At 43.8% G+C, this 23,720-nt stretch overlaps 1 protein-coding gene across 2 annotated transcripts in view; it reads left to right on the top strand.

Annotated features, from left to right (window-relative positions):
• Nucleotides 1-23,720, top strand: part of LOC138580989 (serine/threonine-protein kinase NLK2-like) — a 370,858-nt gene that overhangs the window by 24,073 nt on the left and 323,065 nt on the right. For both annotated transcript variants that reach the window (XM_069651967.1, XM_069651968.1), the window contains exon 2: nt 23,552-23,681. In XM_069651967.1, the coding sequence (XP_069508068.1) occupies nt 23,552-23,681 (130 nt within the window). The remainder of the gene's footprint in view (nt 1-23,551; nt 23,682-23,720) is intronic.

Here is a 23,720-nt window from a genome sequence, read left to right as displayed (position 1 = left end):
GGCGCCATCTTTAAAAACATGGCTCCCGTGATTTTTAGCTACCAGTGTTGCGCTCGGGAAAAATCATGGTAGTTTGTTGTAAAACCACTGCCACCAGCCTTTTCAATAGGAACGGCTAGCGTTTGACTTCTACATGAGTGTATAGATACAGGGGATACTATGTAACCCCTCCAGCATTCCATTGTAAGATGGTGTTGCTGGGTCTGTTAATTTGGAAAAGGCTAGTAAAGTCAATTTCACTTTACATTCTCTGGGAAACAGTAGTTTATCCCAGAGAAGCTATTTAAACCTTTGGGAAGTCTAAAAGACCCCCCAGTGTCACTGCACTGAGGGTGCTGTGTAACACACATGAACAGATGATGCCCATGGAGTTATCTAAAACTTCATATCGGAGAACACAAATGTAAAACACATATCAAAACACATAAAAGAGTGGGGCGGGGAAAAAGGCTCACACTCTTTCCAGGTTAAAGTCCTCAAAATCCAGCAAAGTTGCTGGGGGTCTCGGGAATTGGCACATCCAGTCTGCAGCTGCTGCAGGGATAAGAATGTGGATCCTTTTATATGCAGTACACCTATGGTGTTATTTATATTGCACCAGACCAATATGGGACTTCAGGTTGGTACAATTAAAGGGTGTCTGGCGGCGCTCTCTATTTCAAAACGCTCTTCTGAAGAGGTATCTTTCTTCAACATCCCACTAGTTATACAATTCTTAAAAGGACTGACATACATTTCCTCCAGTCCCTTTTCAAGTCCCAATTTGGGACCTCAACTTGGTGTTATCTAATGTGTACTCCTTTTGAGCCTATCCAGTCCTGTCCTTTAATGTTATTAACTTTAAAGACCATCATTTTAGTGGCCATCACATCAGCCCGAAGGGTGAGAACTTCAGGCCTTGTCCCGCAAGCTTCCACACAATCTTCGATAAGGCCAAAGTGGTCCTTAATGTCAAACCTTGCTTCTTACCTAAGATTGTGTCTGAGTTTCATTTTACACAGAAAAGAATTCTACCTTTGTTCTATCCTTCTCATCCTGGAAAGGAAGAGGAGAGGTTACACAGGCTTAATTCAAGGCGTGCACTTAGTTCAGACATACTGAAATGAAGACATTTAGGGGGTAATTCATGGATTATCTGCTTAAAAAAAACAGGATTTGTGCGCCATTTTGCCCGCAAATCCCCATTTGTTAAACAGGGATTTGCCGGCAGAATGGGGCACAAATCCCTTTTTATTTTTTTTTTGGGCGCAAATAATCCATGAATCAGGGCTTTTGTTTCTACATCCTTGAGATGTAGAAACTAGACAGGATGACCAACATTTTGTAGGCTACATGGGCCACAAGTTGGGTATGGCAATCTTGAAACCAACTTTATCAAGGTGGATCATTTTAGGAATAGCTGATTGCTACATATTAGCTGGAAAGGATCCTCCAGAGGGTCTTAGCGCTCATCCGACCAGGGGCACGGCTACCTCCTCTGCCTTACGGAGTGGAGTCTCAATTAAAGATATTTGTGCGGCAGCCACATGGTTGTCCGTACACACTTTTACCAAACACTAATCTGGACTCTTCCTCATGCCAGGAAGCTTTATTTGGAAAGTCAGTACTACATTCTGTGCACACAGACCTATAAAGAAACTCCTGAATTATCATGAGTCTGAACATTGACTCCCTCCTCCAGGAATACATACACTGCTTTGGGAGTTTATCATAGGATGGGGAATATGTGGGAGCAGACAATCCATTCGAAGAACAAGTTACTTACCCATGGTAACATTCTTTCGACTGGATGTTCCTCTCACATATTCCTCATCGACCCTCCCAACCTGCCCTGCAGTAGAATCTTTCCGTGTGATTGCATTCTTCGCTCTTTCAGGAGGAGTAACTGTCGGGTGTAGGCAGTGTTCCAGATAGGAACACTGCCTACACCCTACAGGATTTTGGCATGAAAGTATTTTACTCCCAATTTTTAAATTGGAATGTAGATCCAATTTCAAGAGTAAAAATTAGTTTCCTCCTTCGCAAGAGAGTAAAAAAGTGACAACTATCTGATTTGTGTGTAAAATAAAAACGGTGCTTGAAAACATTAGTGTTCAAAAACTTGACAATGCGTACTGCCCAGATTCATCTTCATTATACTTGAACACTAAAAGTCTCTTAAGAAAACTACAGATGAGGGGGGGGGGCAAGCGGCAACAGATGGCCGCATAGAGGAGAAGCACCGTGGGCAGAGAAACACAGAATTGTCGCACAACTTCACCTTAAATAAGCTGTTTACTGTGGAGCGCTGCTGGTGGATTTGCCGTATAAAATGAAGCTGTTATTGGTATCCCGTCGGCTTCGACAGCCGCAGCGTTCGATGGCACCTGCATCTCTTGGAGAAACTCTGCGCATTAGGGAGATACGCCGTACTGCCATGGATTTATTTGAGCGAAGTCACAGGAGGTTCTGTTACATCTCGCCTCATATTGTCTTTTGTTCAGCTTGAGTGAGTCTGCTCTGCTAAGTTCGTAGGCGAGGCCTGAAACACTGACCTTGCTTAATCCGCTTTGCTGAATGTTTAGTGAGCTGACACAGGACTCGCTTTCAAGATATTCCGCTCACTTGGGGATACCAGAATTTGTGGTTTTAAGCTTTTTTTTTAAATTTTTTATTTTCTTTTTTTTTTTTTTTTGCACGCGGGCTAATAAATAACATTCCAACCTGCCATATAATTTAAGTGCTTCTTAGAAGAATCTCCTCAAGCTGGTCTAACGAACATTGTCATATGGAGATTTAATTACCTTTGCCACTATGTTAACATTCTTTGAACGCTAGTAGCCAGCACTCTTATATCTTGATACATCAACATACATTAAGCGATTTACATTGGTGGACCATTCATTCTGAAGCTGCAAGAGTTAGAGACCCAGATAAACTTTGCCAAACAAGTAATTAGAGCTTGTATAGAGAAGTGTGCACACTTGCAGTGCTGTCATTTTGCTACTCTCATTATTCCATTGATTCATTTTCTATCGGAGCTCCATACTTATTTCCTTCAATGTGAAGCTTTTAGTGCTCTCTTCAGCCATTAATTACCTTACCGGTTGACCTCGTCACTTGAAGCCTATTCTACGTTACACATCCAATGCGCCACAAACCTTCAACTTATTAACTCTTCTTCCCACAACTCATATTTGATACTCTTAATAATGGCGGATGCTTCAAAAATAACGTCGTCTAACCATGGTCCCTTTCAATACCTGTCTGGAATAAATTCTAGAGGAACTGGGGAAATATCCGATCCTCCATTTCCACACTTGAGATTTGCTCATCCTCCATACAAGAAGAGATGAAAGGATTCAAAAGTGATATAAAAACCTTCTGAGGTAGACTTGATGAAGCGGAAAGAATAGAGTAGAGGGCCTTAAGAGCATGCAAGTAAAACTAGTACAATTAGAAAATGCTAATTCCATTCTAAGGTCCAGAACTGGAAGATAGAAATCGAAGGGACAACCTCCGCTTTTACAGAATTTCAGAAAAGATTGAAGGAGATGATCCGATTTAATTTTCTTATTAACTGGATTCCCTCAGCACTAGGAATCTCTCACCTCCTCTGGAATTGCAACGCACACATAGGATTCTACCATGTTCTTCTAACAGCAACACCTCCCCGAGGCCATTCATTGCATGCTTTCTTCGATATAAACAAGCCTGCCAAACCCTAATATCTGCTAAGACAAATTCTCCCAGACTCTTCCAGAACAGCAGAATTTTCTTATCTCTGGACTTTTCCAGAAGTACACAGCTTAAAGGAAGATATTCTTGGATATGAAACACACTTTAAAAATCTCAACATTAGATGTGGTCTGCTAGACCCGGCAAAGGATTATAACCAATCCAGATGGCCCCAGCAAGGAATTTATGAATCTAGATGACCTTCAAACCCTACTTCAAGAGCTTCAATCTTTGCAGATGTATGTAACTACCCCGACTCATTCATATCTTCCTTACCATTCATCATACATAATGCCCAAAAATCAACACATCAAATATACTCCCAAACGTAGCAGATCAACTTCATCCATCCCACCTGAAATTCAGTCTACCTCAACCAATCTAAGTCCAGATCTCTATCAAAGCTATAGATCTCACCCTGTCAAACCCACAAACTTGATTAAACTTTTAAATTCAGTCATTACGAAACCTTCTCTTCTGATATACAACTTCCTTCTTACTTAATGATTTAACTCCTTCTCACTACTGCTTTTAATAGTTGTCATCTTAGTTCATGATGCCTTAACTCTTATTGAAACTAAATTCTTTCTCTTCCTCTTCCTCGTCTGTGCTCATTGCATCTCTGTACTTTGGTAATCTCATGTTATTCTTGCTTAGTTCCTTTTTAATTGTTCTCATCTGTACCCTTTTCTTATTACTTGATCTTACATACCCTTTTTAAATCCAACCTATTTTCTTCTATATATCATTTTGTTGTTGTTGTCCTCTTGTTTTTTCCCATGTTCTCAAAGACTACCGCTGCATTCAACAATTTTTTTATTCCAATAATGTTTTAAGTTTTTCAAATGTACTTATGACTACATGTTAATGTTTTTTCTTGTAATGCTGCATACCATACAGAGGTTATCTTTTCTCTAATGTGCTAATGTCGATTAAACTTCTCACTTGGAATGTTAAAAGAGTGGGACACCTTATCAAATGCTCCAAGATCATTACTGAACTTGCCAAACAAAAACCAGATATAGTTTGCCTCCAGGAAACCCTGTTAAGTACCGATACTGAAAATTGCAAAATTAGAGCTCCCTGAATAAGTCGCACTCTATTGCAGTGCTCTAGACAAGAAAGGAGGTGTTTCCATTCTAATCAATAAGCGATTGAAGTTCACTTTAGTTAATGAAGAAAAAGATCCAGATGGCTGATGGATTATTTTAAACACCGTTATTAATCATTTACCAGTCACCATTGCCAATGGTCCAAATGCCCATAACTCTAGATTTTGGTCCAATTTACCAAATAAATTCTCTCAGAAGATCCCCACCCCGGTGGGGATACGAACCAGATTTACGAGATTGCCCTTGATCAGAAATCCTTATCAAATTTCATCAATTCCAAAACCCGAAACAGTTTCCTAAATTTATTACAAAATCTAAACCTAATAGATTATTGGTGCTTCTGTCATCCCGAGACTAAAGACTACACATTTTATTCCTCACCTCAATCAGTCCTTTTCTATATTAGATTACATTTTTGTCAAGGTTTGATAGGGAAGACCCTATCGTCATCCATCCTAAACTCCGAAATTGGTCCTATTACCATATCGGATCTTTCACATGTCTACACCACTCTTGGATGGACTCCCATCTCTAATCTCTCCCCTAGATGGCAATTCAATTCATTCCTTCTTAAAGATCATTTTTTTTATAGACAAAATCAATTCATTCATCAAAGAATTTCTCTTTTAATAATGGCCCCGAACACACTTCTATGCATAATAATGGGATGCCTTCAAAGCCTCCCTTCCTTCAGGGTTTTGTAATCCAATTTGTTGCTATAAAAAAAACAGCAAACTGAATCCATACATAACACCCTTTTAACATCAATCAAATGCCTGGAACAATCCTATTACACAAACCCAGATCCCATTATCATGAAAGAGCTGTTAGTTAAACGCATTGAATTTAATAAAATGTACACTGACAAAGCTGCTAACTCCATTCTAAGGTCCAGAACCAAACTCCATTCTGGATCTAATAAAGCACGCAAAATGTTAGCATCATATTTGAAAAAGAAAAATCCAACATAACCCATTTAATTTCCTCCTGAAGGTGATAGATTAACCAAACCAAAAGGATATTAATGAGGCATTTCTACGCTAAATTCTATTCTTGTGACCCCCTCCATAAATTCCGATTAAATAACTTTTTCAAAACTAATACAAAAGAAAAAACCGTGGGCCCGGCAGATTTCTCATCTCGATACTCCCATCACTCTGGTTGAAGTCAAACAAGCCATATCTGATCTTAAACCCAATAAAGCCCCAGGCCTTGATGGATTTTCTTCTGATTTCTGTAAAAACCTTTATGGTCTCCATTGCACCTAAGCTTTTAGAGTTATATGCTTATTTTACTGAAATTGGACAAAACCCTGGATCAGTTAGCGAAGCTCTCTTAATTTTCCCAAGCCTGACAAAGATACTTCCATAATGAAAAACTACAGACCCATCTCTCTCATTAATTTGGATTCTAAGTTTCTGGCTAAAATACTTGCTGAAAGATTAGAATGACTCCTCCCCAAACATATACACCCGTACCAATTTGGATTTTATCAAGGGTAGCTTTGCCTCTTCCAACTCTAGACTCCTATTTAACACTTTGGCTCATTCACAAAATTCACATAAACTCTTAGCCCTACTCGCCCTGGATGCTGAAAAAGCTTTTGATCGGGTATCGTGGTCATTCATTTTCCACTCTTTAACTTGGCATGGCCTCCCGTCGTCCTTTTATTAGTTTAATTCAAATTCTTTACTCCTCCTATCCTCATTAACATTTTTCTCTCCCCTTTTCGTATTGAAAGAGGAACTCGACACGGATCTTTTCTCTCTCTCCCTCCCTTTCTTTTCAATCTAGCCTTAGAACGCCTTCTTCAAAATATTAAAATGAATGCAGACATCAAAGGTATTTGTATGAATAATATTGAAATCAAGTTATCGGCATATGCGGATCATATCCTAATATATCTCTCGGAACCTTCCTTGTCAATTTATCACTTACTAAACACCATACATAATGTTTCCATTATATCTGGCGACAAACTAAATCTTGATAAATATGAATTCATGCCTCTTACCAATGCTTGCAATCCTACCAACACCCCTTTATTCGGCTTAACTTGGCAATCCTCGTGTATTAAATATCTTGAACTTTCCATTGCTAAAGGCACCCATACCACTATTAACCTTAATACTAATCATCTCATTGGGCAAGTCACAGAAATGACTGAAAGATGGTCACCTCTTTTCCTTTCTTGGTCGGGACGTCTCTACACTATTAAAATGATGATCAGCCCCATTATCCTCTACTCACTACCCATGATTCCATCCGTAATTCATGCCCTTTCTACAAAAAACTTGACTCCCTTCTGCTTAAATTAAATGACCGTGTAGATCTTGTTAAAAGATTTAGTATCCACATTATGGTCACCCCTGATGGGTATGAGTATCTGGGTGTTCAATGTAGTTAGTGTACACAACACCCAGATATCCAGGATATCGAAGAGTGGTTTGGTGAACACAAGAGTCGGTGATGCACACGAACCTTGGGAACGCCACAGTGAATAGGAGAAGGCTCTGTGGAGACTGGGGCGGGGGGAGAAGACCCGCATCAATCTGTTATCTGGAAAGGATCTAATCCAAGCGGTGGCAGAAACTGAGAAGTTTGCAGCTGATATGAGCTGTTGACAAAGAATTTGGTGATTGACCAAATCGAAGGCTGCTGAAAGATCTAGTAGCGGGGCTAGTTTCCCGTTGTCTTTCAGAACCTCGAACTGAGTTTTAAGGTCAATGAGTGCAGTTTCCGTCCCGTGCCTAGGACGGAAACCAGATGGCCTTAAGGCCTTGGAGTTTCTTAACTTCCAGGTAATCCTGAATCTGCAAATGGGCAGCTCGGTCCAGTATTTTAAGCAAGAACGGGACCGTAGTGATTGGCCGATTTGTTGGTATACTCGGATGGAGAGAGGGATGACCCAAGCGTCCTTGAGGTTGTTTGGAACTATACCTGATTCAAAGGACGAGTTTATAAAGGAAGTGATGAATGGGGCTAAATCGTGAGCGGTCTCTTTGATAATAAGGGCTGGCATGAATCACTTTGTTATTTGGATGGTTTTAGCTTGTTGATGATACTTTCGACATCAGCAATAGAGTGGTGAGAAACTGATTGGTTTATGAGTAGGGGTGGCACAATTGTTAGAGCTAGAAAATTGGGTTGCTGGTCCAACTGCAGAGAATTTTGCTTGGTTTTAATTTTTGCTTGGAGGGTAGCAATTTTGTCCAGGGGTACATGAGTTAGGAGATTCATAATGAGGCTTTGAAATGAGCTACATTTTTGGCAGTGGGACTCAGTAATCAGACATGGGAGAAGCAGAGGTTTTTTTTAAAAGCGCAAGGCAGAGTAGGAGGGATTGAAGTATGACGGCAGTACCATCTTCTCACACTGTTTGCCAGTGTGCATCACACCAGCCCAAGAGGATGGTGGGAAGGATCTACGTGGGGAAAAAAACTAATTTTTTTACTGTGAGATTAAAAGTCTTGGATATTAAACAATACATTTTCAGTATTTTTAATGCGCGGGAAGATTCCCACCCCTTTCCCTGCAGTCCTCTCACCCCCACCACATTCCACCCCTAATACTCCTACCCAACACCCCATCTATTTTTGGGCAGAAATACGTTGTTTACCATGCAAGTTGTTCTACCTTGCAGTAATGGGAGTCGATATTTTGTAGTGATACCGGTGGGAAAAGCTCACATGGTGGTTGCTCCGTATTTTAGCTCACTGCAGAAAATGCCAACACATGTTCTTGCTTTGTCAATACAGCAGCTCTGTTAAGAAATGCAGGTACTGTACCAGAATATAGCAGTTCTGCTAAGAAATGTGGGAATGATGCAATCAGCCCTTCTATTAATTGGCATTGTGACATGACTTGCGTATAGCAGCTCTGCTGATAAATTAGGCTACTTTGCCTGAATATACAGATACTTGTACAATCTGTGCCAATGAAATTATATACAGCCCTGCTTCTACCTGCATCCATTATACTGGCCTGCGGTGGCTGGGTGGTCAGAAAGGGAATTAAGTAAAGTCCAGACCACATGCTCAGCTATTCTTTGCTCTCGAAGACAACACACGAAGTACAGTGCCTTTTCATGCATGTGCATGCACGCGAACACATGCAATCTTAAGAATTATCTTCATATAGCCCACCAAAAGCTTTTCCATCTCACAAATGCTTGCTGGGAGGCTCTCCTAAAACTTCAACATCAAGAAACCCAAACCATTAAATGCAATTGATGTGCTTCTGTGATGAAAAGAAAATGTATGAAATACACATGCTGCTGCAACTGTGCTGCCTCTGTTAAAGCTAATTAAAACAGAGGAAAATGATGCAAAAATACAGCCCTAGTTCAAGACACTTTCATTTTACACAATACTACGTATCCTAAAGCAATGTGAAAAGCATGTTCATGATTCAAAATGCTTTAACACTTTCACAAACGGAGCAGGACTCATTCCAATTGCTTCTTTGAAGGAACTGTGTGGATTGCTAAAGTAAAGGGTGGATTTGTAAGCTGCTGCTGGCCAGACTGTCACTAGTGAACTCCATGATTTATGGCGGTGCTGCTAGTGTAAGCTGTATGCAAGGAATAATTAAAAGGGCAGTATTGACAAGATTTCTGTGCGTAAGAAGCCCAATACTCACCTTATCTGGTGGGCTGGGTGTAGGATATCCTATACATGTAAAACACAGAACAGAAGCCAGCAGTCGCTGCTCGTGCTTGTCGAGACAGAGGCCTCCGAGGGACCACACAATGCCCTCTGCTGGAGAAAAAAATCCAAAGCAGATGGATATGGAAATCTCATAAAATGAGAACTCGGTGGGAGGAACAGCCAGTCTAAAAAATGTTACCATGGGTAAGTAACTTGTTCTTCTCCGCTATAAATCGATCCCTGTCCTCTGGGTCATACTGCCCCATCCAATGACTGTTCTCTCCCTAAGCCCTACATATGGTAGCCATCTTGATATTTTTACGAAACGCTTCAGTATTGGAGTCCTCGAGTTTGCTCTCTGAGCTATTTGGTGCGCTTTTTCAGATTTGTCTAATGGAAAAGTTAAATTCTTGTGTCCAAGAGCCCTCTTGCTCGGCTGGCTACAGGGGATCCGTTGTCGGTGAGGTTTCGCGCCACCCAAGGGTGAGATTCGTCAACGTTTCCAGAAGACTACCATGGGCCTGCTTTGTGCCGTCCGACCCTGTCGGAGGAAGAGGAGGGAAGGACCCTCTTCAGGCCCTGCACCAAATGCAGGCTATGGAATGTCTTTGTGGAAGACAAACATCTGCAGTATCTTTAGTACCTGCACCAGGACCACATGGAAGTGGAGGGTGCGATATGCCTGGGCTTCTTGTAGAAGACGATGAAAGACGGGCACAGCAGGCTGACAGCATGGCTCAATTCTAACCAGCTCTCGATAGGATAGCTCAGCAGCAACGTGGTCGCCTTGGAAGCAAGACAACACGGAGTAACACATGTTCTATCCCCGGGTCCGTGCTTAGAAACCTCTGGGTATTAAGCGTGTTATAAATAACCCATCCTATCAGGCCCCTGCCCTGTGCTCGTAGCAGTGGCATCCTTCACCCAGGACCAGCCGGTCCGAAGAGCGCTCTTCTAAGTCCTTTTGAGGTCACCCCATCCGTGGGGGGTAAAAAATAAGGCCAAGAGCCGCAAGTCCGAGTCACTGTGTCCACCACTGCTGCAGGTCCCAGGTTAGATATGCCACGATCACCATCCTCATCCGCCTCCATAGCCAGCCGGCAATCGAGCTCCTCCTCAAAGAGGAAGGCATCTACCCCGGCCAAGTTGTGGGAGAAGTCCGACTGGTCTATGCCGGAAGAGAAGGCTATGCAGCCCAAGCAGGGTCCAAATGCTCAAAGTCCTTGTCGGCCACTTTGTTGACAACTACAGTGATGACCACCACGGCGGTGGGAGTCGATCCTACAAGGAAGGCCCCTGCAGCGCAGAGGGTGTTTTAAGGAAGGCATGGTATCGACAGTAAGACTGACGCAAGTGACCACGGTTCAAGGGTGTTTATTGAACTTCAAAAAGGGTTTGAAAAATGCCTATCTAATCCTAAATCTACAGCTAAGTGCAAGCTACGGCTATCCAATAATAACGCAGTCCTAGTGGTGTCTTGTCAAAATAAAAGGGCCTATAGTAATAAACCTATTGCCAATCCTTACCTCTAAATATAAATAGTGTGGGAAACGGTGTTGGGGGGGGGGGAGGGGGGGAGGGGTCACAAAATAGTATGTCCGGATGTTCAGGCAGTTGGCCTCCCACATTTTCAGCATGGGACAAAGTGGTTCACTCAAGCAGCATATCACTCCATGGCTTTTTAGCACGAAGATACAGTTCAATCATTAACATCAGGGCCTTCTGTGCTCAAGTGTCTTTTCTTCTAAAGTCTCTTCTTTCAAAGAGCCTGATGCGACAAAATAAACAATGCATTCTTTTCCTCTTTCAGATTTTCACAAGTACTTATTTAGGTGATTCGCTATTCACCCCGGATGCCCCTCAGCTGGGCTCAGATCCTCTTAACACAATGCTCGTAGGATACTCCTTTTTCGGATGACTCGAGGTTCACCAAGGGTCCACATCAGCCAAGCTCAGAATCCCTTTTATCACAATTGGTTTCCCTCGGCCGGGCTCTGACCAATTTCAGTTGACATCAAATTGTGAATGTGCACAGGGTTTGGCTTGACAAGTGGCAGGACCACTTCGATTTCACAATTCCTTTCCTTTTAACATTTGCCACCTTTCACTTGATACCTAACGCAGACTTTCGAATGAGCACCCACACAGTGCCAGACCACTCTTCAAAGTTGTCACTCATCTGCTGTTTTTAATTGTATCCACGTTGCTTGCCACTTGCGCTTCATACTCTTCTCTTCTCTATGCTATGTTGCCACTTGCAACCTTGGCTTCAACACAGACCGGTCAGTCTCCCCAACTCACTGGCTGTGCTGACTTCAATGGTGCTGCTTTGTTGTAGGAGCCAAGGACTACCACGGTGGCGAACAATTCGCCCTGCCTTGATTATCGACGTGGGAAAGCCCCGGGTACGTCTGACGCACAATGCAGGATTCTTCAGCTTTGATTCTGGGTCGTAAGTTTCTTGTTCTCGAATGCTCCTGAAAGTTAGTCTTTCTGTGAAAAGGTTACTCCTCTTCGGTCTTGCCATCTTACGCCTTGTATTAAACTGCCTTCTTGGAACTGCTGCTTCCTAGTGTGCTTTGCCTTGCTCGGAGTATGCTCTTGTGCTGCGCCTTTTATTCGTGTGTGGTGTGATGGTAGTGAGGTGTGTGTAATGATCAGTAATTGCCTTACCTTGCCTGACCATTGTATTGGGACACATCAAGTATACGGCTCGGGTGTAATCTGTTTTCTCTCACAGTAAGCTGTCCGTGAGGAAGTGTTCGTGTTGGAAAAGGTGCGTGGGGTTGAGTTCCTAAGTATCTTACCTGGTAGGATGGGGGTAAAGGTGTTACAGGGAAGTACACACCACATCTCGCCATCCAGTGCCCCACTTCTACTCCCCGAAGACCACTCATCCAGGTGATCCTCCTGCACTGGCTCACCCCACGGAATTTGATCCAAAAGCGATGGCCGTGTCCTGGCCACATGGATGACAGATCCACAGGGACTAGTGGGTGAGACCCCTTCAATTAAACGCACACAAATAGGGGAGGCAGAAAAAGGAGAGATAGGAGGACAGAGAGAATAGACAGACCATCGGGAAGGCTGCTGAAACCTACCATCAGTGCCTTTTCCATGGACACAGAGAGCCTCCCAGCATTCCTCGAACGTCAACAGAGCGAAGGTAAGCCCCCCTGGGCTTTTAACATCAGTGCACACGTTCGCGCATTCTTGCACAGTAATTTCTGCTTTGTGCCCTTATGAACTCTTCAGCATTTGCAGACAATCGAAAAAAGGAAAATCTGGGTCGGGCACCCATTTTGCCTCCAAAAACTCTTCTATATCTGTTTTTTTGTGCTGCTGGTACGCTGTTTGGGAATTTCTTGCACCCCATCACTTGAGGATGTTGCTCCCACAATCTTCATTGGAACCTGGACTACCATGACTTTCTCTCCTCCATAACAATGGGTTAGTCCCCTCCATCTGGCGACATTCCTACCCCCCATAACACCCCCCTTCTCTCCATCTCAACTGTCTCCCATGCTTACAGCCTGTGATTGCATGTGTTTTACCTACTGCTACCAATTTGACTTTAGCTGTGTTTTGAATTTTGCTGTGCCTTTGTGGTTGTATTTTGTTCTTTGTCTTGAACTTGGTTGGCCCAGTGACTGCTTCTGCCACGCTGGTCCTATCCTGACCCTCCCCCTCTGCTTCTCTCCTCCCCACCCCCACCCATGGTGCTCTGTTTCTCCTATCTTCTTTCTACATTGACTATCCTTCCCTTCTCACTAAGTCTGGTAGGAAGAAGTTCAAAAAGGATATCTTGGTCTCTAACCCTGGTCTCCCTATCGCTGACACTTCTACCAGCGCTTCCTCCCGACAGACCCTCACCGACATCCTCTTTGCTGTTCCCTCGCCAGATCTATGGACTCTTCATATGGTCTCTGTGCACTCTCCTTTCTCCTCCTCTCCCATTAATGGTGGCACCCGCTGGGTGGCCCTCCTGGCCCCCTTCGACTGCTCCAAGGTCATCATTAATGTCGATCTGAATGGCACCGTCTTGGTCCAAGGGCCTCAAGCCAACATCCTCATCTTTGATAAACGCTTCATCAATTTCCTTTCATCTCCTGCTGTCCCCGCTTTACATTCCTCGGCTTACCTTGCCTCTCCCCTGTGCCTCCCCCTTGGCCATCTTGCCCTCTCATCCTTTCTCTCCTGTCCCCCTCGGGCTCCGTCTTCAACTCCTTCTGTACCTCCACAGGGCATAACTCTGATCTGTACCCCTCCCCTGAAGTCCTTCAAAGATGGCAACCTTCTCCATATTGCCACCCTCGACTCTCGCTCAGCCGTCAAACATTCCTCTGACATCTGTCCCCTCCTGGAAGAACTTGACCTCGGTCTCACCGAGACCTGGTTCATGGCCAGCTCTGTTACAAGCTTTGATACTCTAGATCCTCTCCGCACCCAGATCCACCCAGTCCGGAGGGGGTGTAGCCCTGATCTTACCGGAGCGGATGCCTGCCTCTATCATTCCTATGCAGACCGACTCCTCTTTCAAATGCCTTGGTTGCAGGCTTTCTCTCTCTACTGGCCACTCTTACCATGGCTACTACCATCTTTCGGCCACCTGGTCTCAACCACTCAACTCCTCCTTGGTGACCTCAATATCCATCTGGATGCTCCCTGCTGCTCCTCTGGACTCTTTCATGACCTCTGCGATTCTTTCTATTCTTCCCTCTGGCCCGACTCACTCTGGAGGGCACATGCTGGATCTTCTGATCTCCCCCTCTCCGTCCCTCTGACCACTCCTCTCTCCTGGGGTGGTCACTTCATCCCATCTCTCCCTCTCTACACTCAGGCCAAGTAAACTGCAACCCTGCCATCTACCTTCTCGGTTATCCGACCTATGAAATGTGTGTCAGTTGAGGCTTTCGCCGCCACTTTCTCTCCTACCACCCCCTCCTCCTACTCCTCCTCCTCCTCCTCCTCCTCCTCCTCTGACTGACACACATTCTGACGCAGCCTTTTCCATGCTCTACTCTTCTATCTTCGATACTCTGGATATTCTTGCCCCTGTCATCAGGATCCGCTTGAAGCCCAAATCATAGTGCAACTCTTGGTACGACTCTGACCTAGCTACCGTTAAACGTGAGTGTAGGGTGGCTGAGAGGAAATGGCAGGCTTCTTGTACATCCTCTGACAAACTGGCCTGCCACCTGCTCCGAGCAATACCGGCTCCTTGTCCTAACTAAGAGAGCCCACATCCAAGCCTGCTTCTCTGCGGCCTCGGCTGAACTCTTTAAAATCTACAAGGAGCTGGTCTACCCTGCTGCGGTCTCTACCTCTCCTGTTGCCTCCTAACTCTCCTGTTGCCTCCCAGGCCCTATGCACAACCCTTGCCCCTCATTTCATCGATTTAAAAAAAAAAAGAAAAAGCATGGCATCCTGTCCTCCCTCCTTCTCTATCTGCTAACTCTGGCCCTCCTGCAGCTGCCCCCCCAACCCCTCCCTCTTCCTTTACTTTGTTCCCCTCTGACGAGGTTTCTAGACAAGTCCGATCCAAAACGGGTTCTTCCCTGTTGTCTAAATCCATCAAGGATGACATTGACACCCTCGCTGCTGCTCTGGCTGACTTCTGCAACCTCTCCTTCGCCTCTGGAGCCGTCCCGTCCCCTCCCCTCCCCTCTGAAGCACTCTCTTGGGCACCCTCTTCTCAAGAAACACACAGCCGACCCAAGAGTTGAGTAATTTGTGTGGTGGTAGTGACCGGTGGGTGGACAAGAACTTGATACCTGCACAAGCCTTGTTCTGAATTAGCCCTACTGTGCTAGGTAACTAGGGAAAATACAGAAAGACCAGCATCAGGAACTGTTGTACTACATCTGCAGTACTAATTTCCAGGTAGAGCATTACGTGCATTTTTTGCTTGGGGGCATTTTTTCAACAAATCTGCACAGCAGTTTGTTCCCAGTGTGAAGTCCTGAACTATTTAAAACACAGACCATGCTTGTATACTGAAGGAATAATCGACTGCTGCTTAACTCTTAAAAAGCAAATCCAAAATGTGCCTTGAAAGATTTTCAGAAGAATAAGCCCAGATAATAGAAATGTGTGCACCTTTCCCTTGTTTTCATGAACATTTATGCAATGGGGGGATGACATATTTTAAATTGGAATAAAACTTGCTTAAATATTGAGTGCATACATCTCATCAAACCAGATCATGGCGGGTCCTTTAATTTCATCAGAATGGTGATTAGTTGACCAGTAACTGGAGCAGTCCTCGCTTTCTATAAAGTGAAAATCTTTCCGAACTGCCTAGCATATTGCAACTGCATTTAGATAGAGCTGCCCAAAAATAAACTAAACAGTTGCAACTTGTCCAAACCGAGAAGGCTGACATTTTTCTATACTAAAAAGGCAGGAACATAGCAACCAGCCATGACATTTCTAGACTTGCTCCCATTGGAACAGTTTTCCATTTTAAGAAGCTGTGCATGTTTTTTGGGTGAGTAGATGAGTTGGCGTCAAGTTGCCTGGGTATGCTGAGCCAATAGCACAGACCACTGCACAACCCCATGGTCTGTATCAGAAGGTAAACCGTGCTCTTCTTTCTACCTTTTGACTTGCAGCACTATTGTGATAAGCAAGCCACAAAATATGCACCAGCGACTTGCCATTAACTCGTGGTGGGTAGAAATGTGTACTATGACCATATGGTGATTTGGCATGTGTATAAGTAAGAGGGGTTCTGGGAGTTGCTCTCTATCGGCCTATGTCCCGGGTTTGAGTCTCAACCAGACTCTTTAGCTCACCATCCTTCCACAGAAGAAAAATGCCCACTACATATCAGTCTTTGTCCTGCCCTAGGGCAGTCCAGCACCGAAATGCCAGGCAATTCTCTTCTGAATAAGAGTACCAACAGCAACCCCAGACACGTGTTTAGGTCTGGTTGGGCCTCGTCAGTGAGGTGGAGCTGTGCCTCTCTAAGAAAGTGAGAAAGGGTTCCACGCCTGGGTCACCCTAGTAACTTAGGCTGAAAACCCAAAGCTACTTAATATGCGTAAGTAAGATTTGGCATATGTGCCAGGTATCGAGTGATTTGTATTTTATTTTTGTTAATTTTTTTTTTAATGTTTAGCTGGTAGCTTGCAACTTGAAATGTTTACGCCTGGTGTGATGACGCATTGCACAGTGCGGTAACCTTGACTTGAGACCACAACAGGACCATTTACTATTCCAGATGGAACAGAAGACTGCCCACTTCTACTTTATTTTTAAAGCAACATGAACCTTGGGCGTTTCACTGCAAGTCTTGTGAGGTTATATTGGAAAGAGTGCAAAGAGCATAGGTTAATGTGATAAATAAGAGGTTATTATCCCAAGGGGCCTGGCCTGGACCCTTTTCATGTGGCCTGGGAAAGGCAGACGCTTCCTGATTCTGACGTGGGGGGTGGTTTTCTGTGGGAGGCTCACCTAAGCGGGGACTCGCGTCAGGAGAATTGGGAGAACCCTCCAACTTCCCTAGAGACACGCAAGTTTTGATGGCCTATTGTAAAATTGAGAGTTTTAAATGTAAAAAGGAACCAAATCATTGGGTAATTAAAGTCCCACAATGCCTTGAGTACTGGGACGGGAAAGAGGGTTCGGGAAGCACAAAACTGCAGTATGCCGTCTAGTGGTTATAATGACCCTCTACCAAATCTGACCTTTGAATATTTAAGGCTCCTCCAGTGTACAGGCCATTAGAACAAGAAGTTGGAGCGGTAGCTGGAGTTGCCAGCCGCAGTTGCAGCAGAATTAAAGAAATGAAGACGATGAGCTGCCGCTATCTTTGAAGCGGATTACGGTCCTGAGCGGGTCTGCCGAGGTGAACACCTGAAGTGCAGAGGATGCGTAGCAGGAAGAGGTATTTTGACAGGCTGTCCCTCCGGGAGAGAGCAGCTCTCCTTTTATCGGGCCTGATCCCGATGGCTGGCCAGCGCCGGGAGTACAGGAGAAGTAAAGCGGGCTTCTTTCCCAGGCTGCAGGAAAATGACCGAAGCTGTCGGACATTCAGGAATTAACAGAAGAAGTGGAGGCAGTGGTTCGAACGGACACGTATAAAGAGACAAGCATTGCCTAAGCCAAAGAGAGGCAAGTGTAATAAAGGGATATTGTCAGCCGTTGCTGGACTTCCAACTTTTACATCAAGAGAGCCAGGAGAGAAGCCCTCCTTGTAGGAAGTGTCAACAGGGAGAGGAGCCTAACCTGCATTGCATGTGCAAATAAAGCAAACAGCCCATCTGTATCATGTCTTCCCAGGAGAAATTGTGAATTTTGATGTTGAAAGTCAGACTTCAAAGTTTGTAGCAAGCCTTCCGACAGAGATTACTTGTAGTAGTGTTAGGAGATTTTGTCCTGGCAGGCAAGTATACCAGGAAAGAGATGATAGTGGTAGGCCTGGCAGGTTAGGGGACCAGGAAGACATGATCGAACTACTACATTGTAGAGAAGAAATGTGTTTAATGAATTGTGGTGAAATCACCCTGACACAAATATGGTTGTTTATATAGAAGAATTGTAGATGTTTGTTTTCAGAAGTTGTGTTGAACTATTGACTACAATTGTGGAGATTAACACTTTTTTATTTGGTGGAACATTTATCAAATGCTAAGTGAAAGACATTTGGAGTAAGAAGAAATTTATGATCAGAACTTGGCTACAAAAAGGACCTTTGTTATTTAGATATTTGATTGGAAATCCTGCTTTGAATTTGGGGAGGGAGATTAGACCCAGGGTACAAGTCCACAGTTACCTGGTTTATGTTGAACAAGTGTTATTTCTGTTAAACTTGAATTGCCATATCCTATCTTTCTGAGTTTAATGCATGTGGAAGTGTGAGGGACAGATAACTTTTATTAGTGTTTTCATTTAGCTTTATTTTGATGGGCAGGAAAAATCCTTTAGGTTGGGGATAGTGAGGCGTTTTGGCTACTTGTGAAAAACCTTTAACAAGTTGTCCGCCTTGCATTTCTGACTCCTCAGATTAACGAGTAGTGTAATGAGAGGAAGCACACATTTATTTATTGGGTATTTGTAAGGCAGCTATACAACAAATTGAGTTTCAAAGTGTCACAAGACAAAAGCGGGAGTTAGGGGAGTGGGGGGGGGAGGAGGGAGAAAGATAAAAAAATAGTCCTTCTAGGCCTTGACCTTCAGATCGTGCAAGTGCAGTAACAAGAAGTGCAAGTTGGTGGGGGGGAAGGGAGAGTGCTGGTCTGCGCGAATGCCAAGTGCTAGGGCGGGAATGGAAGTGAGGGGTAAAGAGGAGAGGGTGCAAGTGAAAAAAGAGGGGGTTGAAGAGTGGGGGGGTACGAGGGACACTGGGGCTGAGTGCTAAGGGGAGGCTAGGAGGGCAAGCGCCAGGGATTGCATGGGGGGTGGGTGAGGGGTTCACATGCTAAGTGTGGGGGGGCACAATGCCCTGTAGAGCTCAGAGGGAACAGGCAGCCAGTCCCTGCGGCAAACTGCGATGTTAGCAGGGAAGATGAAGAGAAAAGGAGGGTCTTGAGCTTCTGGAACTTAAGGAGAGCTGTCTAAAGCCCGAGGGTGGCAGGGAGACAATTCCAGAGGGAGCCTACTGTGGAGGAGAGAGATCGACTCACTCACCCACCCTCTGCTTAGAGAGGCGGCTGAATGTGCAGAGAGTTGGAGCTAGCTGGGAGGTATTTAGGAAGAGCGAGTTGGATGTAGCAGAGTTCCCAGGCTACAGAAAGCCTTGTGGATGATGCAGAGGGTATTGCATTTGATCCTAGCAGCAACCGGGAGCCAGTGGATAGATTTTGGGGCATGAGAGATACGGTCCCTGGGCTCGAGGCCAAGGATGCATCTCGCACTTCTATTCTGGATTAGTTGAAGGGAGGATGAAGGAAGATTGAGGAGAGGCTGTTGCGAGGAGGAGGTTTGTCAGTAGATGTTATTTGTACCCAAAACACAAAATATAGCATTTTTGTCTACCGCTGAATTAAGATTAGTGAGATGAGTAAGGCCTGGCAAATTCTTTAAAATTGTGCTAGATCTGCAGGTCGAGTAACTTAGTTTATCTGTTCGACCGAAGAGAAATGCACCCGACCCATGGCAACATATTAGAAAAAATATTAATCGGCTTCCGGAAAATGGTGCATGTCACCACAAGCCCACCTTGGGTACATTGCTGAGCAGAGAGGCCAACCTTTCAGTTAAACTTTTATTTGGCATTTACTTCAAACAAAGTAAATGTTAAATGAAAGTTTCAAACATCCCCAGCAAATCATACTCTCACTTCATACAATCTACTTGAATGGCCGAGTAGACTTTGCAAGCCCTGGATGAGTGTCTGTAAAATGTTAACTGTATGAATGGATACAAATAAATGACTATAAGCTCTGAGAACAGTTTGGCCGGCACTCTCACAGGTGTAAATATATAATGTAATCGTAGAGCAAAGCAAGCTCTGTAGGCTAACCACAGTGTATGGTATTGCAGCAGATATGTAGATGTACAGAGTAGATGGAACTATTGATCACTACTTTACATTAACATCTAGTTAGCTTTGTGTATTCATTATGCAAGAGAAAAAAGTAAGAGACTAATCGGAGTGGATGGCATGTTGTGGAGTGCATTTAAAGGCCCCAAATAGACCTCCCTTTCACATGAATAGCAAGAATGTAAATGCTGAAACAAACGGCCTGGCATTTGTTTTTGTTTTTCAAGTAAAGTTAAGTGCTAGGCTTTAATGCTCGTCTATGCAAAAAGGACGAGCATACTCCTCCTTGGCACTGAAAGGGGTTAAAGAGTCATTTTGAAAGGGGCCTACCTGCCATTACCGATGGACAAGCAGCATTTTAATTTACAAAGGTGGATTTAAAGATCCCAGTCACATGGAAAACAGGATTTTTATTCCTTGAGAACAAAAACAGCCTTCACATGTGTGTGCAAATGATGGTTTGAAAAAAGTAAAAGTGAAAAAATAGCACTGCTCACAGAAAAATCTCCGGAAAACAAAACCTGATGTGTGGGTTGACGAAGAGCAATCTACATTTTGTTTCACCCACAAAACTTCAGTTACATTTGAAGAGCCACTTTGTCTCAAGGTAGACCCTTTTGCTGGCTTTGGGCAAAACTTCACAAAGGAAAACTCCCACTCTCAGCCTGGATGTGAAATCTCCCATCAAATGACCAACCACAATAAAAATGTCCTGCTAAAGGTGTCAAAATTCTGTGTTTGCCAGACCTACTGGCTCTGAAAGCATGGACTTCAAGAAAAGTCACCCTTCAGCTGGAGCACGACTAATGTGTGAAAATGAGGGCACCCTCTTCAAAGAGCAAGCTTCCAACACAAAGGAGACTGACAAGGCACCGGCTGCCCCAGGAAAAACAAATGGCAGGACGGCAGGAGGCAGGTCCATTTGTTCCACATGAAGATTCACAATTTATTTTATGCCTACTATCATTTAGGCCTTTTTTCTCAGCCATCAGAAGTCAGATGAATTTCATCTATGTACCCTTTTTTAATGTAATTTCCAGGCGATTTTGAGGATATATAATTCATCTTCCTATGACTTTGAACTGTAATGGTCATTTAAACTAGGTTTCTGGCTGATCAGAACATGTTCCAAATGTTAGAGTTGGTGATTGGGTGGAAAATGAAATTAAGGATATGTTTAAAAACGTATATATTCATAACTGTCTGCGGCAAAAACGGCAGAAAGATGCCAGATGGCCGTGCTACAGGATACAGATTTGGTGGTCGGTTTATCTAATTCCCCGTGATTAGCTGAAACAGAAAATATATTTTGGCAGTTGCTAGTAAAATTATGAAGTTGTGATCAATAACTAGTTGTTGCCAAAGAGTTGAAAGGAGAACAAAGGATGGTGACAAATGGGAATTGCCAGATGTTGCTCCAGACCCCAAAATCAATCCTGACATGGAGGCTGAGTTTGGGCAGAGGGAGAAGGTTAACTATCCAATCCTAGTGGTAGGGATTATTGCAGGGTACTTCCCCAAAGATTGTAAAATAGGTGGAGCCATTGCTGCTAAATAAGGGGGGGCTGCACTATGGCAGGGATGGACAGAGGAGATAGACAGGAGGATGGAGAGGGGAGACAGACCATCAGGAAGGCTGAAGCCTACCATCCAACAGGTGTAAGTAGACACCTGAGGAGATTGCGGAGAGTGTATCTGGGTGGAGCGGGCTATTCCTAAGAAGGCCTCAGAGCTGACTGGGTCCTTTGGAGAGTGAGAGGCCATCTTTGAGAGTGGAGTGACGAGATCCCTGCCCTATCTTCCGAGTGTCCTGAGATGCAGCTGGCTTTCTTGAACCTTAAACCGAGGTTTGCTATGTTAGAACTGAGCCCAGGGAAACCAAAAGGTGGGGCAGTCTGCTTGCTATGAATCCTTTCCATTTGTAGTGGGTGGAGGGGGGGGGGCACAACTGTGTAGATCATTAACCTATGTAACCAACAATATTAATTTAATTAATTCCCCATTTGGCAGAACAGTACGACGTGAATTTTGTTACAATTCTAAATTAACAAAGCTCACTTTTCAGTGTGTGCTGAAAACTATAGCCTGTAATTTTATTGGGTAATCCTTGTTGCCCAGCTACCCCCGCCTTCTTAAGGAAGGGGGGTGTCTTTGTTCTTAAATCAGTCTAACCTGTTTTATCTAGCTTCATCAACACAGGCCTTTGAGTAAAGGGGTGGGGGGTTTGAAATCCAAAATGCCCCAATTCTACAGTCTGACTTCCCAACATAGACCAAAGCAGGGGGGGGGGGGGACTGGAAAAAAAAAGATAAATCGCCCTGTTTTTGTTTAAATCATTACCATCTTGAAATCCTACGACTTGCATTTTAACCCTGCAGGAAAATCAAAATTGCACAAAATTACATAAGTGCCGCCTTTATTGATCAGTGTAATTATTTTGTGAACTGAAATTTACAGAAACGGAAGAATTGTGGTGTTCTTTATAACTCACTTTTGTGATTTTGTTTATGCTGAGAGAAGTTGATTGTGTTGTGCCACAGATAAAGTGGTGTTTTTACTTTTTTGTGCTAATTTATATTACTTTTAATTTAAATAAATATAAATATATTTCACATACTCCGGCCTGGTTCGTGGCTCATTGTTGGCTCAGGGGGGTGGATCCAAGATTCATGATATGTGCCTGAGATAGGGCTAAAAAAAGAGGGAAGGAACTCCCTGTGAGGGTGGTTTCTCAAACTGTTACAATAGCAGGCAGGCAGAGAACTGGCAAAAGTAGGTGGAAAATTTCAGTTTTCGGCCTTTCCACTTTCAGGGTAACTGGTATAAAGCAACAGGGTGATAACATAGAATGTGAACCGAGTATGGGTTCAGCTCATGGGTTGAGCACCAGTTGCACAAATCTATGCAAGGAGCATGACACAAACCTGGGTTTTCCATCAAAGCATTTGCTGTGTGATCATGTACATTTTCAAATTTTCCCTAATTAAATTATAGTTGCAACTACAAGATTTAAATGCAGTAACTAACCTAAAGCTTGGAGACCAGTGTTTTCCAGTAGCAATACTGTGATTATGCATTATGTAACACTTAGGAAAGGAATTTCATGATAACTATATCCTGTCTGGCAAAGACAAAAAAAATTATCTTAATAGAAATATCATCCCAATTAAGTATAGTTCAGAGTTATTGACAAACACATTTTACACAGCACTCCCACACAGATCTTTGGCACTTACGATTGAAGTAGAGGGTTACTTCTGCACTCTCTCTCTCTCTCCATTAAGTGAACAGAGAAAAGAGGGTGGAGAGAGACGGGGGCAAGAAAGGAATGTAGGGTGAGCTGTGCTTTAATTGAACGGGTGAACTTTAGCTTTGCTACACAAGTGTCGATTTAACTAGCAAACCTGCATAATTGCATAGCAAATTGCCAAACGACACTGCTAATTTTATGCCTTGCTTATATAACGGAACTCCTCCTTCCAGGCCTTTCTATTCCTGCAATTTGCTCCCTTCATCCCTTCTCTATCGTTCAAATGTGCCTTTTCACTGCCACATTACATTGCAATGTCTCTTCTCGTCTCCAGGTCAGTGACGGACCCTCGAGATGGAAAGCGAGTAGCTCTCAAGAAGATGCCCAATGTCTTCCAGAACCTTGTGTCCTGTAAACGGGTCTTCAGAGAGCTTCAGATGCTCTGCTACTTCAAGCACGAAAATGTGAGTGGGTTATTCTTCTGTTTGTGGGGAGCAATGAAG

Source organism: Ambystoma mexicanum, chromosome 3p (assembly GCF_040938575.1).
Source record: "Ambystoma mexicanum isolate Mex_15411 chromosome 3p, UKY_AmexF1_1, whole genome shotgun sequence".
Lineage (NCBI taxonomy): Eukaryota > Metazoa > Chordata > Amphibia > Caudata > Ambystomatidae > Ambystoma > Ambystoma mexicanum.
The sequence above is the reverse complement of the archived record's forward strand: the minus strand, read 5'-3'. Positions and strand labels throughout refer to the sequence as shown.